Source organism: Tachyglossus aculeatus, chromosome X1, assembly GCF_015852505.1.
Source record: "Tachyglossus aculeatus isolate mTacAcu1 chromosome X1, mTacAcu1.pri, whole genome shotgun sequence".
NCBI classification, from domain to species: domain Eukaryota; kingdom Metazoa; phylum Chordata; class Mammalia; order Monotremata; family Tachyglossidae; genus Tachyglossus; species Tachyglossus aculeatus.
In genome coordinates this window covers 105,168,754-105,190,239 of record NC_052101.1, presented here as the reverse complement: position 1 = coordinate 105,190,239, position 21,486 = coordinate 105,168,754, and the positions used below count along the sequence as shown (strand labels likewise).

General features: G+C 42.9%; 1 protein-coding gene across 1 annotated transcript in view; it reads left to right on the top strand.

The window, feature by feature from the left end:
- The first annotated feature begins 6,074 nt into the window (after positions 1-6,074).
- The window catches only part of CNTN6 (contactin 6), a 320,129-nt gene continuing 304,717 nt past the window's right edge, over positions 6,075-21,486 (top strand). The window contains exon 1 of the mRNA XM_038772802.1: positions 6,075-6,131. Within this exon, the coding sequence (XP_038628730.1) occupies positions 6,077-6,131 (55 nt within the window). The 5' untranslated portion in view covers positions 6,075-6,076. The remainder of the gene's footprint in view (positions 6,132-21,486) is intronic.

Sequence of the window (21,486 nt, the reverse complement as noted above, 5' to 3'; positions counted from 1 at the left end):
GCTTACTATGTGCTAGGCACCGTTCCAAGTGTTGCAGTAGATACAAGGTAATCAGGTTGGACGCAGTCCATTTCCCACATGGGACTCACCGTCATAACCCCCATTTTACAGATGAGGTAATTGAGGCCCAGAAAAGTGAGGTGACTTGCCCAAGGTCACACAGCAGCTGTGAAGCCGGGGTTGGAGCCCAGGTCCTTCTGCCTGTGTTCTGTCCACTGACCATCCTGATCTTGGCAGCCAGTTTGGGGCACTTTCCAGGACTCAATTGTTCCCCAAGCTAAAGGACAACTGAAGCAGAACACATTTGATGGCTGAACACCACAGCTTTGTTTACCTAATGGGTGTGCAGTAAAAATTATGCTTCCTGCCTTGTAACAAACATATTTGCATACACTTCATGCTGTTAACCACTGAACATGTAATCAGCCCTCCTATATTCAAAGAAGTAATGTTTTTCAATGATCATATTAGCCATGCTGAGTTATATGTATCCACTTATCTATCATCTATTATGGCGGCCTATTTCAAAGCCTGGCATAACAATTATCATAAGTGATAGCATTACATTCTGAAAAACAAAGAGTAGGATGGTGCAATTTGTCTTGCTACTTGGCCTGATTTAATGGCTGACGGGGGTTTCTAGTCTGAACCAGATTTCCTCAGACCATAAATATTTCAGTTTTTTCATTTATTCTTGATTTAGTTTGATAGTAAATAATCCCATGGAAGCTGCTGGTGGAAAGCTGTTGTAAAAATTATTAAGTGCCTACTTTCCAGTAAGGCCACTGTGTCTGTCACCCTTAAGTAAAATACTTAGGCTGCCTAAAGAAAATTGATTTTATGCTTATGATTTGTTATGTCCAGGTGCTTAGAAGCTGGTCAATTAGAAGCTAAAGAGGAATAAATATGTTTATTCTTAGGAATTTCATTTGATTTGAAAATGTATTTATCTTAGGTTTTCATCTTTGCATATCACACTTCTGGAAGTCAATAAAATCTCTGCATGAGACAGAGGGAGAATTAAGTCCAATTAGGAATAATACACTACAAAGCAAAGAGACCTGAGCATTTTTCCCATGGTTTACCATCCAAGCTACATAAGTAAGAGAAGATGGCAGTGTTTCAGAATAACTTTCTCCCTTAATGTTTGTGCTATTCTCCTGTGTATTCTGTATCCTGGAGATGCTCCTGGTATAAAAGAGCTCTTGCTTTTTTAACTAATATGCATAGAAAAAATTTGAGGGCTAAAAAATGAATACATGAAGCTCCAGCCAGAGCCCTGCCACTGGCCTAGTTAATTTCTGAATTGTCAGTATGCAGCAAATTTGTCTGTTTATTGTTGAATTGTACTCACCCAAGGGCTTAGAACAGTGCTCTCCACACAGTAAGCACTCAATAACTACAATTGAATGAATGAATGAATTAGCAGATACATTGCCTGCTCATAACAGGCTTACGGTCTAGAGGACTATAAAAACATGACTGACAGGGATCAGAAAATGCAAGTGACGCTCCACAAACCCCTATCCTGTAGTCATTATGACATTATTAAGCACTTACTATATGCTAAGACAATCAATCAAGGGTATTAAGTGCTTACCGTGTACACAGCACAGTATTAAGTGGCTTGGAAAATACAGTTTAATAGAGTTCTTAGGCACTTTTGCTGCCCACAAGGAGTTTACAGTCTCCAGGGGGAGACAGACATTAAAATAAATTATAAATATATACATAAGGGCTGTGGGCTGAGGATGTCATTGTGCTCAAGGAGTAGGCAGCCAAGAGCATAGGAGACACAGAGGGGAGAGAGAATAAAGTGGAGAAATGAGGGTTAGTCAGGGAACACTTCTTGGTGGAGAGTCCTGCGGAAGATACGCAGTTATCAGCTTGGATATAATCCCTCCCCAACATGGGCTCCCAATCTATTTTATCCCAATGTGCAGGTGAGAAAACTGTGTCACAGAGTAGTTACTTTGCCCAAGGTAACACAACAGGCCTGTAGCAAAGATGGGATTAGAATTGGATTTCCTGGGTCTTAGTCCCACTCTCTTTCCATTAGACCGCACTGCCTAAAGTGTGCTCTGAATAGTCAATTCCTCATCCCAAGGCCTTGGTCTTGAAGTTTCACGACTGAGGCTCGTCCATCATTCTTTATCTCTCAGAGAAGCAAACATGTTTATTGAGCTCCTACTTTTCACAGAGCATTTTAATAAGTAACTGGGAGACCACATTAGAGTTAGTAGACACAGCCACTATCCTAAAAGAAATTAGGATCTGGAGGATTGGAGAATCTATGAGACATCAGGTGTCAAATATATGTGGTCTGCCCTTAAGGTGTTTACAGTTTAAAGGGAGGAGACAGGCAGACCCAAATTACTTGAAAATATAGGGACCAGGTTAAAATTGCAGAGGTACAGTTGATAGCTGCAGAAGCGACTAGGGAAAGTCACTTAACTTCTCTGTGCCTCAGTTACCTCATCTGTAAAATGGGGATTAAGACTTAGAGCCCCATGTGGGACATGGACTGCATCCAACTGGATTAGCTTGTATCTGCCCCAGCACTTAGTAAAGTGCCTGGCACGTAGTAAGCACTTAACAAACACCATTAAAAAAGGGAAAGATATTTAAGTGAATAAGTAGAGTACATAAATCGCTATATCTATAAATCGTAAAGTCGACCCAGTATCCTTAAGTGCTGAGGGTTGCTGTCAGGATGACAATTTAGAATGTTGGAAATTAATTGGAGAAAACTTCTCAGAAGAGGTGAGATTTCAGAAAGCCTTTGAAGATGGAGAAAGCAGCAGTCTCTCAGAAGGGAATGTGTTTGTTTATTGTTGTATTGTACTCTCCCAAGCACTTACTACAGTGCTCTGCACACAGTAAGCAATAAATACGATTGAATGAATTTTAAGGGGGCGGGAATTCAAGATGAAAAGACGGCAGAGCCAGGCAGATGTTCAGCCTGAAGTTGCTTAGTGAAATCTAGAGAAAATGTCTGAGGTAGCTCAACAAAGAGCAGTCAATTAATCAATCATATCTATTGAGTGCTTACTGTGTGCAAAGAGCAATCAATTAATAAATCATTTATTGAATGTTTACTGTGTGCAGAGCACTGCACTAAGTGCTTGGGCGAATAAAATATAACAGTACAACAGAGTTGGTAGACCCAATCGCTGCCCACAGTGAGGTTACAATCTAGAGTAGCCGCATGTATATGAGTAGCCACACATGCTCACGTCCACGTCCTTCAGGACATCTCCATCTGGATGTCTGCCCGCCACCTAAAGCTCAACATGTCGAAGACTGAACTCTTTGTCTTCCCTCCCAAACCTTGTCCTCTCCCTGACTTTCCCATCTCTGTTGACGGCACTACCATCCTTCCCGTCTCACAAGCCCGCAACCTTGGAGTCATCCTCGACTCCGCTCTCTCATTCACCCCTCACATCCAAGCCGTCACCAAAACCTGCCGGTCTCAGCTCCACAACATTGCCGAGATCCGCCCTTTACTCTCCATCCAAACTGCTACCCTGCTCATTCAAGCTCTCATCCTATCCCGTCTGGACTACTGCACCAGCCTTCTCTCTGATCTCCCATCCTCGTGTCTCTCTCCACTTCAATCCATACTTCATGCTGCTGCCCGGATTATCTTTGTCCAGAAACGCTCTGGGCATATTACTCCCCTCCTCAAAAACCTCCAATGGCTACCAATCAATCTGCGCATCAGGCAGAAACTCCTCACCCTGGGCTTCAAGGCTGTCCATCACCTCGCCCGCTCCTACCTCACCTCCCTTCTCTCCTTCTCCAGCCCAGCCCGCACCCTCCGCTCCTCCGCCGCTAATCTCCTCACCGTACCTCGTTCTCACCTGTCCCGCCATCGACCCCCGGCCCACGTCCTCCCCCGGGCCTGGAATGCCCTCCCTCTGCCCATCCGCCAAGCTAGCTCTCTTCTTCCCTTCAAGGCCCTGCTGAGAGCTCACCTCCTCCAGGAGGCCTTCCCAGACTGAGCCCCTTCCTTCCTCTCCCCCTCGTCCCCCTCTCCATCCCCCCATCTTACCTCCTTCCCTTCCCCACAGCACCTGTATATATGTATATATGGTTGTACATATTTATTACTCTATTTATTTATTTATTTATTTTACTTGTACATATCTATCCTATTTATTTTATTTTGTTGGTATGTTTGGTTTTGTTTTCTGTCTCCCCCTTTTAGACTGTGAGCCCACTGTTGGGTAGGGACTGTCTCTATGTGTTGCCAATTTGTAATTCCCAAGCGCTTAGTACAGTGCTCTGCACATGGTAAGCGCTCAATAAATACGATTGATGATGATGATGATGATATCGACCCACTTATGCAACATGCACATATAACCATCCTTTTAAGTTGACAACATCACTGGCGCTGATTTAGAGTCTCTCTGTGTGGGCAAGGGTGTGTTTAAAGCTAAATATGCCTCTTACCATCCCTTCCATATTGAGCATATGGCCAAATAGTCTTTTGTTGTGCAGCTGCCTCTGCTATTTGTAGCTTCTGGTGTTTTCAGTTTTGCCTCCTGCTTCACAGTCTTCCAGAAGCTCGAACAAAGCCCTCACCCATTACCAGTTGCCCCTGCCAGGTGGGTCTACCCGGTGGATGTTGTCTCCCAGCCAGACCACATTGTTGGAGGGGGCTTGTATCCTGTTCATAGGGTTTGAACTGAGTGAGCACAGGAGATCCTATGAGAAGCAGGCAATTAGTTTGTGTGTTAGACACAGATTATATCTCATTCTTTGTTTATCAGTGGATATTGTTCCAAGAGTTGAAGGTTCCCCAAGTGATCCTGTAATTGCATATGTCCATTTTATCAAATGCTAAGCTTTTTATGAGCTCGTTCTCCATTTTTATGTGTTTATAAGCTCTTTATGAGCTTATTATTAGTTCTTCCTTTAGGAGTAAAGGCCAAACTGATGTTTTCTCTTGATTTCATTTATCATAGGAGAGCTGAAATGTCAAAGGAAATTAGAGAAAATGGTTATGTAAACCCCATGGGAAAGTTCGCTCTGTACCTGAAAGATAAGACTATGAAAAATTGATTTTTAGGAATTCATAATGCTGCTATGCATTTTGGTTGATTCATATTAGGAAGGGTAATATTTTCTAATTAGTATATTTTCAATAATATTGATAAAATATTTAGAAAATAGTTTACATACATAAATATCTGTTTAGAAATAATGAAAACAACCTACAGAAGAATGTACAGAATCTATTCTATCCTACATTGTCCTGCATGTCTTTCCTTGTGAATTCTATCCTGTCTTACTATATAATAATAATGATGGCATTTGTTAAGCGCTTACTATGTGCAAAACACTGTTCTAAGCACTGGGGATGTTACAAGGTGATCAGGTTTTCCCAAGGGGGGCTCACAGTCTTAATCCCCATTTTACAGATGAGGTAACTGAGGCCCAGAGAAGTTAAGTGACTTGCCCAAAGTCACACAGCTGACAATTGGCAGAGCTGGGATTTGAACCCACGAACTCTGACTCCAAAGCCCAGGCTCTACCTTGTGAAAAAATTTAAGAATGGAATCCAATATTAGAATAGAGGGGAATTTGGCTTATTATGCTTAGATTAATTTCTTATTTGCATTTCTGGAAACAATCAAGCTTTAGTATTTTGTTGAAATTAAAAACCCATGCATTGCTAAACTTACTTTTTTGAGTTACATTTTAAATTATTAACCATCATGGTTTATTTGACTGTAAATAACTAACCCATAGTTCTGAGTGTCCAAGTCACTGTGCTAATCCAAAATATGAATTCAAAATGCTCAATTTCCATATTTTAAATGAACATAGGATTAATTAGTTGAGATTTAATGTATACATAATATATTATTTCAGCCTTGTACCACAGCATCTTTGCATCGTACATAATTATGTTTTTAAAATTGAAATGAATTCATATCATACCGAAATTTGATTGTTTGTCCTTATACTTTAGGTATTTTGAACAGAATCTTGGACTAGTTACTGGATGATGCACAGTTTTCACTCCTGATTGGATAAGATAAATTTTTGACCTTGGAAAGTGGAGATGAGGTTGCTATGGAAACTAGTAATTCTGCTGCCACTCATGAACTTTTGTGCAGGTAAAGTGTTGCATTATTACTCGTTTTGATTAATAAATATATCTGCATCATATTTCCTTTTAAAGCTAAAGCAATTACCAGAATGAACAGTACCTATGACATTTGAATGATTGTGACATAGAAATTTTTATGATCGAAACCACTATTGTTAATTAATATGCATTTCCTTTAAGCCAGAACAAGGCATCAGCAACACCGCAAAAAAGCATTAAGCCATATCCATTATATCATAATGCCTAAGATGCGGAATTCATATAGAAAAAGAGAGAGAGAATGTGGTCAAGTGATGGAAGATAGGGGCTCACACATTCTGTTACTTTTATGCTGTCCCTTTACTAGAGATCCTCAATGAATTGGAATGGAAATAATAATTACTACCACAGAGAGAAAGTGAAGCACCTACATATGAAAGTATCCTAAAAATGGGAAACATTATTGATGAAGTATCATTAGGTTGCTAGAACTCTAAAATAGTCCCAACACTTACAAATTCGGTATGAACTTTCTGATGAATGTGGATACAGCAAAATCCCGAAGGAGGAAAAATTCTATATGAAACTTAAAATCAAGGTTCAGAAGTAAGATATAAAGTGAAGGGATTTGTATAATTGGAGAATATAGTGGCTCAAGAGGCCCCTGCAACAAAGATATTAAGTAATTATTTAATTGGATTAGTGTCAGTGTACAAATTACCACAACTCCCTGAGGTGGGAACAACGTAAAAAGAGAGGCTAAGAGCAGTGTGGTGTGCTAGTCCAACAATCCTGCAATGTGGAAATTCAGGAAAAAAAACCACGCCAAACTAATTTTAACACAGTGGATTGTTTAAACAAAGATATTCCAAGTGTGTGACTGTAGAGGAATGTCAGAACAAGCAGGCTCTGATCAGCATGGATGCGGTAACTGAACCACCACATGCATTCAGATACAGCTCAAGGCCAAGGAACCAGCCCTCAGAGCAGCCCACAGTGCTGCTCATTGGCATTCAGGAACACTTCTGGAATGCTAATGGTCTTGATTGGTTGGTAGATGCTATTTAAATGATTCATCAATTGGAGAATAAAGTGTAAGTGCAGAACTATCAAATGCTGTCAGTTGGAAGTTCATTACTAGAAGGCCCAGTGCATTTCCTCTGCCGCTAATCTTCTCACTGTGCCTCGTTCTCGCCTGTCCCGCCGTCGACCCCCGGCCCACGTCCTCCTTCTGGCCTGGAATGTCCTCCCTCTGCACATCTGCCAAGCTAGCTCTTTCCTCCCTTCAAAGCCCTACTGAGGGCTCACCTCCTCCAGGAGGCCTTCCCAGACTGAGCCCCCTCCTCCCTCTCCCCTTCCTCTCCCTCCCCATCCCCCCCACCTTACCTCCTTCCCCTCCCCACAGCACCTGTATATATGTATATATGTTTGTACGTATTTATTACTCTATGTATTTTATTTGTACATATTTATTCTATTTTGTTAATATGTTTTGTTTTCTGGTCTGTCTCCCCCTTCTAGACTGTGAGCTGGCTGTTGGGTAGGGACTGTCTCTATATGTTGCCGATTTGTACTTCCCAAGCGCTTAGTACAGTGCTGTGCACACAGTAAACACTCAATAAATACGATTGAATGAATGAATGAATGAATTTCCAACTGGTTAAGGAACTTGACTAAGACTTGATAGAAGGATAGATAGGGGTTTAGATCTCCCAACTCCTGTGTGATGATTTAGAGTTTATGTCAGCCACTCAGTGGTATTTATTGAATGCTTACTGTGTGTGGAGCACTCTAGTAAGCACTCGGGAGAGTTTGATACAATAAACAGACACATTCCCTGTCTCTGACCCTTAAAACGAAATAAAATAAAGCTAGTAGGTTATCTAAAAAAGGGATGTATAAATACACAAATCTGCTGTTACATAGGTCTTCATGAATGATGATTGATTTAGATGTCATTTATTTTCACTGTGTGTTGTTAGCCTGAAATGACTGACTCCATTTTAGAGAGGCCACCATTTCAGGACCCCATATGCAATATTTAGACATGGTCTCATATCTAGTTCCCGCAGTTTCTGAGTTCCTCAAAAACTGGGGGCCCTCTTTGGTAGTCAGCCAATTAGGATGTACCCTGACTCATGGCTCTTGACAATCCACTCCCCCTCAAGGGTTTATCAGGCTCCTTCAGACTAGTATTGGGACTGATTATAGGGTACCCCAAAACTGGGTGAGTGGGAAGCCCGGACCCGACTCTTGGGGATGCCTAGGAGGCTCCATGACAAATGCAGGGACTTTAGGGACTTTGGATGGTCATTTTTTGGAGGTTTTTGTGAGTATTCCCCTTCCCCTCTCCTGAACTACAGTTAGGTTTTCACTTAAGGTTTTGTGGTTTCTTATTGTCAGATGCACCCCTTTGGAGCTATTTCCTCTGATGGATTACCCCATATCCATGCTAACCAGGAAGTCTGGGTGATCCCATCCTAATAATACTAATAACTGTGGTTTTTTTGAGCTCTTACTATTTTCCAGGCACTGTACTAATTTCTGGGGTGCATACAAGCAAATTGGGTTGAACACGGTCCCTGTCACACATGGGGCTCACTGTCTTAATTCCCATTTTACAGATGAGGTAACTGAGGCCCAGAGAAGTGAAGTGACTTGCCCAAGATCCCACAGCAGACAAGTGGCAGAGCCCGGATTAGAACCCAGGTCCTTCTGACTCCCGGGCCCCCGCACTATCCAGCTAGGCCACACTGCTTCTCGTAGATTCTTGATTAATTGGTTACTACTTTTCTTTATTGAAACCTTTAAAATAAACTTGGCATTTTGCTACTACCACATCCACAGACACTCATGCATCTCCGTTATCCCAAGTCCCGCAATCCCGTTACCCAAATGTACCCTTCCCCATGTGCGACAGTTGTACATGGTTTGTTCCTTGTTGAGCTTCTCTCGAAGACATTTCCACTAGATTTCATCATGGGATGACTCACAGTTATCTAACCATTTAATGAAACACCCTGAAGATACTGGTGAGTCTGGATGAGACCTAAACAGTTCAACAAAGAGGAGCTCACACATTGTGCGTGTGGGTTTATAATAGCTCTGAAGCACTTTCCGATGAAATGGCTTTGTCTTCATGTGAGCAGACAGTTCACATTAGCAGGACTGTCAATACATTTGGGAATTATATCCTGTCAGCTGAAAAGTCAACTGGTCCACCAGGTTGAAGGAGGAGATTCCAGTAGCCATGGCAGCCATGTACAGCTTCAGGGAGGTAGAGGAGCCTCCTTCTTGTGCAGCAGCCATTGCCACAGCCACTCCTGGGGCTAAACTGACCACTTCATGACTGAATCCTGGACGTTATGGACATGGCCACAGAAAATGCTTCTGGCTGGGGTAGAAACCTCCAGATCCAACAGGTTGCTTCCCATAACACACCCAGTGGTGCCAAAGAGTCTACCTTGGCTTTGGGACCTGCATAGTGATGGCACACAGAAAAAGCTGGGTGAGTGCTGTGTGTGTGTGTTTGCTTGCGTGTGCACGTGCCATCAGGTAGCCTCCCCAACTTTGCTTTGTTTTTCCACAGATACGTTGAATTTAGATGCCAGCATATTCTTATTATCTAAGAAAGAACAAACGTGAAGAATCAGATCAATGCATACACCAACTTCCCCTTATCCTAAGACTATATGTGATTCAACAAGTGTTATGCTTTTCCCTAAAGGGAGAAATCACGTATACTAACTGCAAGATTGTATTGCAAGGGAACAGATTGGTCCTTTCTTTTTTATGTCATTACTATTTAAATGAGGTAATCTTAGCTCAACAAACCACCAGAGGCAGGGACAGAGGTAATGATCAACTCAAAGAGGGTACTTTGCTTTTAAACTGAATATATACAGATCTTGAAAGAAAATTCTTATTGGGTCTCTCTCTTTACCCTCTGAAATTTACAGGTCTTTTGAGAGTATGTAAGAATATTAGCTTTGCTCTTGGAGGAATCACAATCCTATATGCATAGACTGTATTGTACATTCTCACACTTCCTAAGACTGACTTTGCATAATTCCTGAGTTTTAGCAAGGTATTACAGACTCTTGTATTCTCTCTGCCTTGCTTCTACCTTTATTTCCATCCAAAATTCTGGCGCCCAGCCCTTACAACTATTCTAACCAAACCTTGAAAACGCTTATATGTTTTCTCTCATTTCCTAAATCACCTTCAAAGCTCTCCACATTCTTTACAATGGTTTCGATCATTTGAGTTACACACGTACTATTCCTTAATCATGTTCAGAATGCCTGGAACCGCTTGGTTATGTCAAAGAAATGCACTTTCCAGATGCTATTAAAACGTCCTAGAAAATGCAGCTTCCTTTTATAACAATAACCCCACCTTTTAACCACTTATTTGCAGAAACGCTGGTTTGTATGTGCTGTCAATCAATCAAGCAAGCAGTGGAATTTCTTGAGTGCTTACTGTATGCAGAGCACTGCACTAAGCACTTGGGAAAAAACAACACAATAGAGTTGGTAGACCTGAACCCTGTCTGAAAAGAGTGTGTGGTCCAGAGGGGTGACAGACATTAAAATGAATAGTTCCATAACAGACTGGCATATTTTGCACTATGACACATTAATCAGGCAAAATCCTTCAAGATGATCTGATAAACGAATGGATTATCTCATCTCCTGATCAGTTGAATTATGATGTCACTTGATCTGGAGACCAGGGAGACACCACGGAAGAGGGAAATGGGATTTTCCTCCCGAGCTGACCCCTGCAGTGGGGACAGAGGAGATGGAATCTGTGGTGAACAGTTTCCCTCACAGCTTACCCATGTCTGGGCCACCCCAGCTGCCCCAGACAGAAAGGAGCAGGGTGAAAAAAGAAAGTCGCAGCCTACCTGGCTCCTCGGAGAGTGGAGCCACAGAGGGGGATGGAGGGGCCTCTGCAGGAAGGATGGGAGCTAGGATTCTTCCGGCTGGTCGAGGAGGCTGCTGCTGCCGCTACTGCCTTTACTGCCACAGCCATGTCCACAATCTCCAATTAATCAATCAGCGGTATTTACTGAGTGCTTACTGTGTGCAGGGCACTGCACTAACTACTTGGGAGAGTACAACAGAGTTAGTAGACATAATAATAATGGTGGTATTTGTTCTGCTACTATGCGCCAGGCACTATACTAAGTGCTGGGGTAGATACAAGCAAATCAGGTTGGACACAGTCCTTGTCCCACGTAGAGCTCACAGTCTCAATCCCCATTTCACAGATGAGGGAACTGAGGCCCACAAGGAGTTTACAGTCTAGAGGGGGATGGCAGAATATAAGGTTATGTGCATAAGTGCTGTGGGTGGAATGCATTTTGAAGTGCTTGGGGGGTACACCCCCAAGTGCATAGGTGACTCAGAAGAGAGGTTGAATAGGATGGGAAATGAGGTCTTTGGAAGAGACATGATTTAGGGGGCTTTGAAGTAGGGAGAGTGGTGGTCTGTCGGATATGAAGGACATTTATACCTGTTGGATTACACACTCTTCTGAGACTTTTTTTTTCCTCTGTGAAATTTCTGACCTTACGATCTGTTGCATAGAATTCATTAGACTGAAATAACAGATTCTCCTAATGCCCAAACTATAACCCATGTGTAAGCTAAGCACTTTAGGAAGCCATACTTTCATGATAGTGCTCTAAAGTAGCCTCAAAGCGTCCATACAGTATCCAAGAGAACCCAGCCTATCCATGGGAGTAGATTCCACACTGCTATATTCGAAGACAATATAAGTGATGACATAGCTCTCCATCCTAACTTGTTTTGTCTTATGCTATTGTCAATCCACAGCGATGTCATGGACACTTCTCTCCCAGAATGTCTCACCTCCATCTACAATTGTTCTGGCATTGTATCCAAAGAGTTTTCTTGGTAAAAATCCAGAAGTGTTTTACCCTTGCCTCCTTCCATGCAGTAAATTAAGTCTCCACTCCTGACTCTCTCCCCTGCTGCTGCTGCCCAGCACAGGTGAGTTTTGACTTGTAGCAGATTGCCTTCTACTTGCTAGCCACTGCCGAGGCTAGGGGTGGAATGGGTAGGTCTCTGCCTGACTCTCCCTCCCATAGTGTAGACTGGTAGAGTACCGGAAAGCCTCCAGGTTCAACCCTGAGAGGGGTCCCTCCTAACTACTACCACATTAATACAATTACTCATCCTACCCCACCTGGATTACTGCATCAGCCTCCTTGCTGACCTCCCAGCCTCCTGTCTCTCACCACTCCAGTCCATACTTCACTCTGCTGCCGAGATCATTTTTCTACAAAAACGTTCAGGGCATGTCACCCCCCTCCTCAAAAATCTCCAGGAGTTCCCCATATACCTCCGTACAAAACAAAACCTCCTCACCATTGGCTTTAAAGCACTCCATCACTTTGCCCGCTCCTACCCCACCTTACTTCTCTCCTCTAGTGCTAACTATCTCACTGGGCCTCAATCTCATCTGTCTTGCCACCGACCCCTGGCCCACACCCTGCCTCTGGCCTGGAATACCCTCCCTCCTCAAATCCAACAGACAATTACTCTCCCCCCTTCAAAGCCTTATTGAAGGCACATCTCCTCCAAGGGGCCTTTCCAGACTAAGCCCTACTTTTCCTCATCTCCCACTCCCTCCTGCATAGCCCTGACTTGCTCCCTTTGCTCTTCCCCCTTCCCAGCCCCATAGCACTTATGTACATATATGTAATTTTATTTATTTGTACTGATGTCTGTCTCCCCTCCTCTGGACTGTAAGCATGCTGTGGGCAGGGAACGTCACTCTTTTTTGTTGTGTTGTACTTTCCCAAGTGCTTAATGCAGTGCTCTGCACACAGAAAATGCTCAGTAAATAGGATTGAATGAATGAATGAATAGGAACTAGCAAAACAGAACAGTGCATGGAAATATTGTAGACAGCAATGAAATTCTGAGGCAGCTTGGAGTTTTATAGAGTGGCATCTCTGATGTGTTCACCTGGAGAAGCAAAATCCTTTCAAGGGCAAAGTCTATATAGTTTATTTGACTTGGTCTTCACCACCCACTCCAATTACTGGTCACCATCATCTACCTTCCCTAGGCTCCTACTTCCAATTTCTGAAGCATTTCAATCCTTTTCTCCCATTCCTTCTCTCCTCCTCCATCCCTTCATGATCCTGGAGGATCCACATGACTGTTCCCAATGACCTCCTCTCTGCCACTCCCCCTCAACTCCTCAATTCCACCCACCTCCTGCTTCACCCCATCTCACCCACTCACTAACTTGGAAATGTGTTCAATCTCTTCATCTCTACTGGATGCATTAATCTCCAACCACACCAGTTCTGAAATCCCACCCTCAAATCCCACATTCCTCACTTGCCTTCCCCGACCCTCCTCCTTTCCCACAAATTGGTCCTGTTCCCCCACAGAGATCTCTAATTATCCCAAGCCGTCATGCCCCATTTGGTCTCCATACCAAACCTACCTTCTTTCGACACACAAATCCACACCCTCAACCCTGCTCTCTCCTCTAAATTCAACTCCCTCACTCTCCTTTCACTCCATTGATCTTGTACCTCCATCTGCAGTCCTGGATCCCATCCTCAGTACACTTCCTCCACTCTTGTGCTCAAGCTACGGAATGCTGCTGGCAGAAATCCATACACCAGGCCGACCATTTCCTTCTCAACGTCATCTCCACCTGCTATTATTCTGCCTTATTCATTCATTCAATCATATTTATTGAGCGATTACTGTGTGCAGAGCACTGTATTAAGTGCTTATCACTCCAGTAATAATACTTCTCCATTCTTATTGATTCCCATGCACATTTCCTGTACCAGCTGATTCAGACTTTTAACTTCATCTTTAAACATCTTTCCCCCGGCTTTCTCCCCTTGGCCCCAATTATCCTATCATCTATTTTATCGACCAAATTGAATCTATCAGGCCTTCCCAAACTAAGTCCCACCTTTCATCATCTCCCACCTCATCCTTCTGCATCGTCCTGACTTGCTCCCTTTGCTCTCCCCCAGGCAAGCCCCACAACACTTATGTATATATCTGTAATTTTATTTATTTGTATTGATGTCTGTCTCCCCCCACTCTAGACTATGAGCTCATTGTGGGCAGGGAATGTCACTGTTTATTGTTGTATTGTACTTTCCCAAGGGCTTAGTACAGTGCTCTGCACACCTGATCACATGTTTTGTTTCGTTGTCTGTCTCCCCCTTCAAGACTCTGAGCCCGGTGTTGGGTAGGGACCGTCTCTATATGTTCCCAACTTGTACTTTCCAAGCGCTTAGTACAGTGCTCTGCACACAGTAGGTGCTCAATAAATACGATTGAATGAATGAATGAATAAATACAATTGAATGAATGAATGAAGTTCCTAAAATCTCCCTTAGACCTCTCCAGTCCATTCTCCTCCTATCCCCTCATCAACTCTCCCATCTTTCCCAGGAGTACTGCAAGAGGAGACATCTGAATTTCTTTTAAAATCTACCCCCTCCATTTGTGCCTCTGACTTCATTTTCCTCACACCAAATAAAAACACTTGTCTCCTTCTCTCCTTCAACTTGTTCATGTTCAACTTCTCACCTCCAATGATTCTTTCCCCATTGCTTTCAAACATGCCTGCATATCTATTAACCCTCCCATGAGTTCACTGCACCCTCCAGTAATCGCCCTATCCCCCTCCTATTATTCTTTTCCATACTCCACAGATGAGTCATTTACACCAGTTGATTCCACTTCCTCTCCTCCAATACTCTCCTCGTCCCCAGCAATCTGGTTCCCACCCCTTCCACTCCACTGAAACTGCCATCTCCAAAGTCACCAAGGACCTCCTACTCGCCAATTGCAACACACTCTACTCCATCTGACCACTGAGCTACCTTTAATACTGTGGAAACATTATCTAACTTTAGTTTCACTGGCACACACTGTTCTCTACAGGTTCTCCTCATCAATCTGACCACTCCTTCTCAGTTTCTCTTGCAGGCTTCTCCTCTTTCATCCACCCCCTAACTCTGGGAATTCCTCAGGGCTCAGTTCTGGGTCCCCTTCTATTCTCCATCTACACCCACATCCTTGGCTACTCATTTGCTTCCAGGCTATAACTAGCATCTCTGTATGGAAAATTCCTAAATCTTCAGCGCTTAGAACAGTGTTTGGCACATATTAAGCACTTAACAAATGCCATCATTATCATTATTATTACCTCTCTAGCCCTGACCTCTCCGTCTCTGAAGGCATTTGGTCCTGCCTTCAGACCATCTTGCCTGGATATCCTGCCAACAGCTCAAACTAAACATGTATAAAACAGAACTCATCTTCCCACCCAAACCCTGTCCTCCCTTGTTTTTCCCATCACTGTGGACAACGACACTATCCTCTCTAACTTACAAGCCTGTAACCTTGGCATGATCCTTGACTCACCTCTTTCATTCATCCGTATATTCAACCTGCCACCAAATCCTGTCTGTTCTACCTTCACAACATCTCTATAATCCACCCTTTCCTCTCTATCCAAATGGCTACCATGCTGACCCAGGCATTTATCATATCTTGCCCTGACTACTGCAGTCAGCCTCCTCACTGACTTCCCTGCCTTCCCTCTCTCCCCACTGCAGTCCATACTCCACTCTCCTGCCCAGATCATTTTGTATTTTTAAAAAAGAATCTGCCCTCATCTCCCCGCTCCTCAAGAACCTCCAGTGGTTTCCCATCCACCTCATGAAACAGAAACTTCTTATCACATGCTTTCAAGCACTCAGTCAGCTCACCCCCTTCTATCTTACATCACTGGCATCTTACTATAACCCAGTCTGTACATTTCATTCTTCTAATGCCAACTTACTCACTGTACCCCAAACTCGTTTATTTCACCACTGATCCCTTGCCCATGTTCTCCCTCTGGCCTGGAACTCCTTTCCCCTCCACATATGATAGACCACCACTCTCCCCACCTTCCAGGTCTTATTAAAATTACATCTCCTCCAAGAGGGCTTTCCCAAGTAAGCCGCCTTTTCCCCTTCTCACTGGCCCTTCTGTAGTGTCCTTCCGCTTAGAGCTGTATCCTTGAAAAACTTGATAATCACCCCACCTCAGCCTCACAGCATGTATGTACAAATCCATAATGTCTTTGTTTATATTAATGTCTGTTTCCCCCTCTAGACTGTATATTCCTTTTGGTCAGGGAACATGTCTACCAACTCTGTTGTTGTGTATCAGGTGCTTAGTACAGTGCTCTGCATACAGTAACCACTCAGTAAATAATAAATGCCATTGGTTAATTGATTGATTGTGCTTTGTCCCTCTCATTGTCCTCCCTCCTGCCTGGAAATATCTGATCCTTCATATACAAGAGACCAACACTCGCCCTCTTCAATGCCCTCCTAAAATCATATCTCCCTTCTAGACTGTGAGCCCGCTGTTGGGTAGGGACTGTCTCTATATGTTGCCAACTTGTACTTCCCAAGCGCTTAGTACAGTGCTCTGCAAACAGTAAGTGCTCAATAAATACAATTGAATGAATGAATGAATCTCCTACAAGAAGCCTTCCCTGACTAACCTCCCATATCCCCACTTTATTCTTGCCTCTCCCTTCTGTGTCACTTATGTGCCTGGGTCTTGAGGCCCTAAGCACTATGCACACCCTATGCTCACCATCCAACATTTATGTATATGTCCTTATACTTTGCCACTTCCCTTTCTGTAATTTATTTAAATGTCTGTAACTCCCTCTAGACTGTAAGCTCCTTGTGGGCAGGGGATGTGTCTACCAACTCTGTTGTACTCACCTAAGTGCTTACTACACTGCTGGGCACACATTAAGCACTCAGTCAATATATTTGATTGATTCCAAGAATTTAGCTGGATCTGTTCAGGAGGTGCAGTAGTTTTATTTTTGTTTGTTAGGTTTTCTTTAGTGCATGACTCACTGAAAAAGGGATGAATATGATCATTAAACTGACCTTCAGGGTGTCTAATTCTTAAGACTAAAATTCAGTTACTTTCAGGAATGTGGTCCACAAACACATGGAAGGCAGGCACCTGAGGTTTGGAGTACAGAGAATATCCTTGGGTTGTGTGGGCTCAGGAGATAGACTGGCTGATCTCGCTTATCACCTGAAGCAATGAGTGCCACCTTAACCCTATGGCAACTATGGAAACTCCCAACTCCAGAAAGGCAATTTCCAAAGTGCACAGAGGAAAGAAAGTTGAGTTCGGTGTGTCAAAGTTTCCAACATAGCTTTTGGACTTATTAACGAAGCAGCATATATAGACAATAGGCAAATAGAAACAGAAGAGTAGGAAACGTTCACCGTGACTAAGAATGCTACAGAGAAAATTATGTATCACAAGGCAAATTCCATGAGAATTGGCAAGGGTAATAAAATGACTTTGCTCATGGATCCCAGAAGCACGTAATGGATACTCCTTTGGGTCAGAGTGTGATGAATATTGAATACATCACAACCCACACTCTGCCTACATTTGTGTTCAGATTTATTGTTAGCATAATAGCACCTTTAGGAATGGAACACCAGACTATATTTTAAGCCAAGTGACATCCTTGCTATTTCTAATAGAGACGGACAAATTTAGAAATGCCGAAAACACCATTAAATGAGGAGGTTTTTATTCACCACTCACTGCCAAAAGGGGAAGGCAATACAATCATCAAGCCCTATTCCAAAATGATGGATTATTAGAACTTAAATTGCATTGTTTTTAAGGAAATATTTCCATTGTTTCAATATCAGGAAGAATTGATTAACATAAACAAGGCTTTTCCAAGGCAATAGGTGGTATTAGTGCAAATGTTGGGAAACAAGACTGTGTTTTGCAGTTGGAGCAGCATATTGAGAGAAAGTTCATTCTTTTGCCATCTTGGGCTGTTAATTGCCTAAGGCTCTATTATTGTCCTGTCCTCGAATCACCTAATATTTCTGTTGAAGTTAAGGAGCTAATTCTGTTTGGCCATTCCATTTGGGAAATGAACAACATTCTTGATTCTTTTCTTGGTCTTTTTTATGCTGAACTGATGGCAAAATAAGTTCAAAGGAAACAAGAGTCAAACTGAGTCCAAGTGTTTTTGAAGAGCTTTGAGCCCATATCTATCGATAGAAAATAAACCAGCTATGATGAAACAGATTGGTGCATACACCAATAATAGTAATAATAATTATGGCATTTGTTAAGCACTTACTATGTGCTGAGCATTGTTCTAAGAGCTGGAGTAGATCCCGGGCAGTCAGGTTTGGCACAGTCCCTGTCCCACAGTCTTAATCCCCATTTTACAGATGAGGTAACAGACACAGAGAAGTTAAGTGACTTGTTCAAGGTCACACAGCAGACATGTGGCAGAGCTGGGATTAGAACCCATGTCCTCTGACTCCCAGGCCTGTGGCTTTTTCTACTAGGCCATGCTACTTCTGCTTTATATGGTAGAAGCAGCATGGCTCAGTGGAAAGAGCCCGGGCTTTGGAGTCAGAGGTCATGGGTTCAAATCCAGCTCTGCCACTTGTCAGCTGTGTGACTTTGGGCAAGTCACTTCATTTCTCTGTGCCTTAGTTCCCTCATCTGTAAAATGGGGATAAAGACTGTGAGCCCCCCGTGGGACAACCTGATCACCTTGTATCTCCCCCAGAACTTAGAACAGTGCTTTGCAAATAATAAGCACTTAATAAATGCCATTATTATTATTATTCTGAGTGGTGACTTTTTTCATGGTAAATAATAATGATAGTATTAGTACAGTGCTCTGCACACAGTAAGCACTCAATAAATACGATTGAATGAATGAATGAATGTTGGTATTTGTTAAGTGCTTACTATGTGCCAAGCACTGTTCTAAGCGCTGGGGTAGACACAAGGTAATCAGGTTGTCCCACGTGGGGCTCACAGTCTTAATCTCCATTTTACAGATGAGGTAACTGAGGCACAGAGAAGCTAAGTGACTTGCCCAAAGTCACTCAGCTGAAAAGTGGCAGAGCTGGGATTAGAACCCACACCCTCTGACGTCCAAGCCCGTGCTCTTTCTTTCCACTAAACCATGCTGCTTCTCTGGTAACTTGGTAAAGCCAAGATCACTTAGAACTGTGCATTAAAATGGTGATTTCCAATCAGCGTGTCCTGTTTAACTGAGGGAAAGTTCCTCTCCAAACAGTTTATTTGCTATTTTGCGTTAAAGTCTGATTGAAGAGTTAGTCCTAGTAGATAAGAGCATAATAAGTGCCATCTGTGGGTCAGGCCGATGGTCTATCCAGCCCACGATTCTCTCTCTCTGACAGCGGCCTCAGGGTGCTTGGCTAGCTGTGTGATGGCTACCCTCTTTGACATCCATCCCAGTGGTTAAGGATGTACATCCGTAACTTTCCCTCTAATAACTCATCCTTGAATTTATCTAAACCTTCTTGAACCTGCTGATATTTTTGGCCTGCACAACTTCGTTTCATATTAATTCTGTATGCTTACCACCCACTGTGTGAAGAAGATTAATCAAATACAGTATTGACCAAATCACCACTAAGGAGCAAAGTTTGCCAACACCTATGAACCTGCAACAGTATTAATGACAATGACAAGTATGGTCTAAATTCTGGCTACTGTCAGCTAGCAGTTTGCACAGTGCTTGCTCCCAGTGCGCTTCTAAAAACTATGACTCCAGTGTGAATTCACTGCACTGTGAAACATAGTGTAGCAGAGGTTACTGCACTGATGACTCCGGGAGGATTCCTTCACTTCAAACTATGAGGTTACATTGATTTATCTTTCCTTTTTTTACTTACATTCATTTTTTTCAAAGGTAAGAGAGGAATTTCAAAGTAGCAGCATGCCTTAGTGGATAGAGTACGGGCCTGGGAATCAGAAGGTCATGGGTTCTAATCTCAGCTCTGCCAGTTGTCTGCTGTGTGACCTTGGGCAAGTCACTTCACTTCTCTGGGCCTCAGTTACCTCATCTGTAAAATGGGGGATGGAGATTTTTATTTTTTATTTTTTTTCAATCGTATTTATTGAGCGCTTACTGTGTGCAGAGCACCGTACTAAGCGCTTGGATTGAGATTGTTAGCCCACGTGGGGCAAGGACTGTGTCCAACCCATTTTGCTTATAGCCACCCCAGAGCTTAATACAGTGCCTGGCACATAGCAAGTGTTTAACAAATACCATAATTTTTAATAATAATTTCAGAATAGAATAGAGTTGCACCATTTCAGTTTTCTATGCACTAAAAAGGGCTCCATCAAGATCAACCTGAATTTCTGAAACTCATGGCTAGAAGCTGTTTAGGAGTGGATAGCCTTAGGGTAGGGAGGGAGGGGGAGGCTGTGGGTAAGGTATCTCTACACCTATAGATATTGTAAAGCCCACATGAGACCTTGTCTGATTGAATTGTTCTGTATTTACTCCAGGCTTAGCACAGTGCTTGGCACCATAATAAGCAGTCAATAAATACCATTACTGCTACTATTATAGCCACACTGCTCACCCATCCTACATACTTACTTGGCTAACTGGGTGTGGACACCCCTATAACTGCACTAAAGGCAACATGGGCACACTCAAACACGCAGGAGGATAGAAAAGGTAATGTTATTTCTCCTGCCTGCTATCATTTTGTGCAAAACTGAAGATCTCCTGCTGCATTAAGGACATCCCACAAAGGCCTTGATTTATTTGGTCCTAGGGTCTCTGCTTCAGTTTTTTGGAGCGTGGTGTAGACAGTTAAAACATGAGAAGCAGTGTGGCTCAGTGGAAAGAGCACGAGTTTTGGAGTCAGAGGTCATGGGTTCAAATTCCGGCTCCACCAAGTGTCAGCTGTGTGACTTTGGGCAAGTCAGTTAACTTCTCTGTGCCTCAGTTACCTCATCTGTAAAATGGGGATTAAGACTGTGATCCCCCCGTGGGACAACCTGATCATCTTGTAATAATAATAATAATAATAATAATAATAATAATAATAATAATAATAATAATAATAATGATATTTGTTAAAGGCTTACTATGTGCAAAGCACTGTTCTAGGTGCTGGGAAGGTTACAAGGTGATCAGGTTGTCCCATGTGGGGCTCACACTTTTAATCCCCATTTTCCAGGTGAGGGCACTGAGGCAAAGAGAAGTTAAGTGACTTGCCCAAAGTCACACAGCTGACAGTTGGCAGGGGCCGGGATTTGAACCCATGACCTCTGACTCCAAAGCCCGGGCTTTTTCCACTACCCTCCCCAGCGCTTAGAACAGTGCTTTGCACATAGTAATAACTTAATAAATGCCATCATTATTATTAAAAAAGAAAGGGAATAAAAAGGTCTGTTTGGATCTGTTTGCCTCCTTTCCATTTCACTTGAACGTTTTGTTTCAGTGCGTGAGAC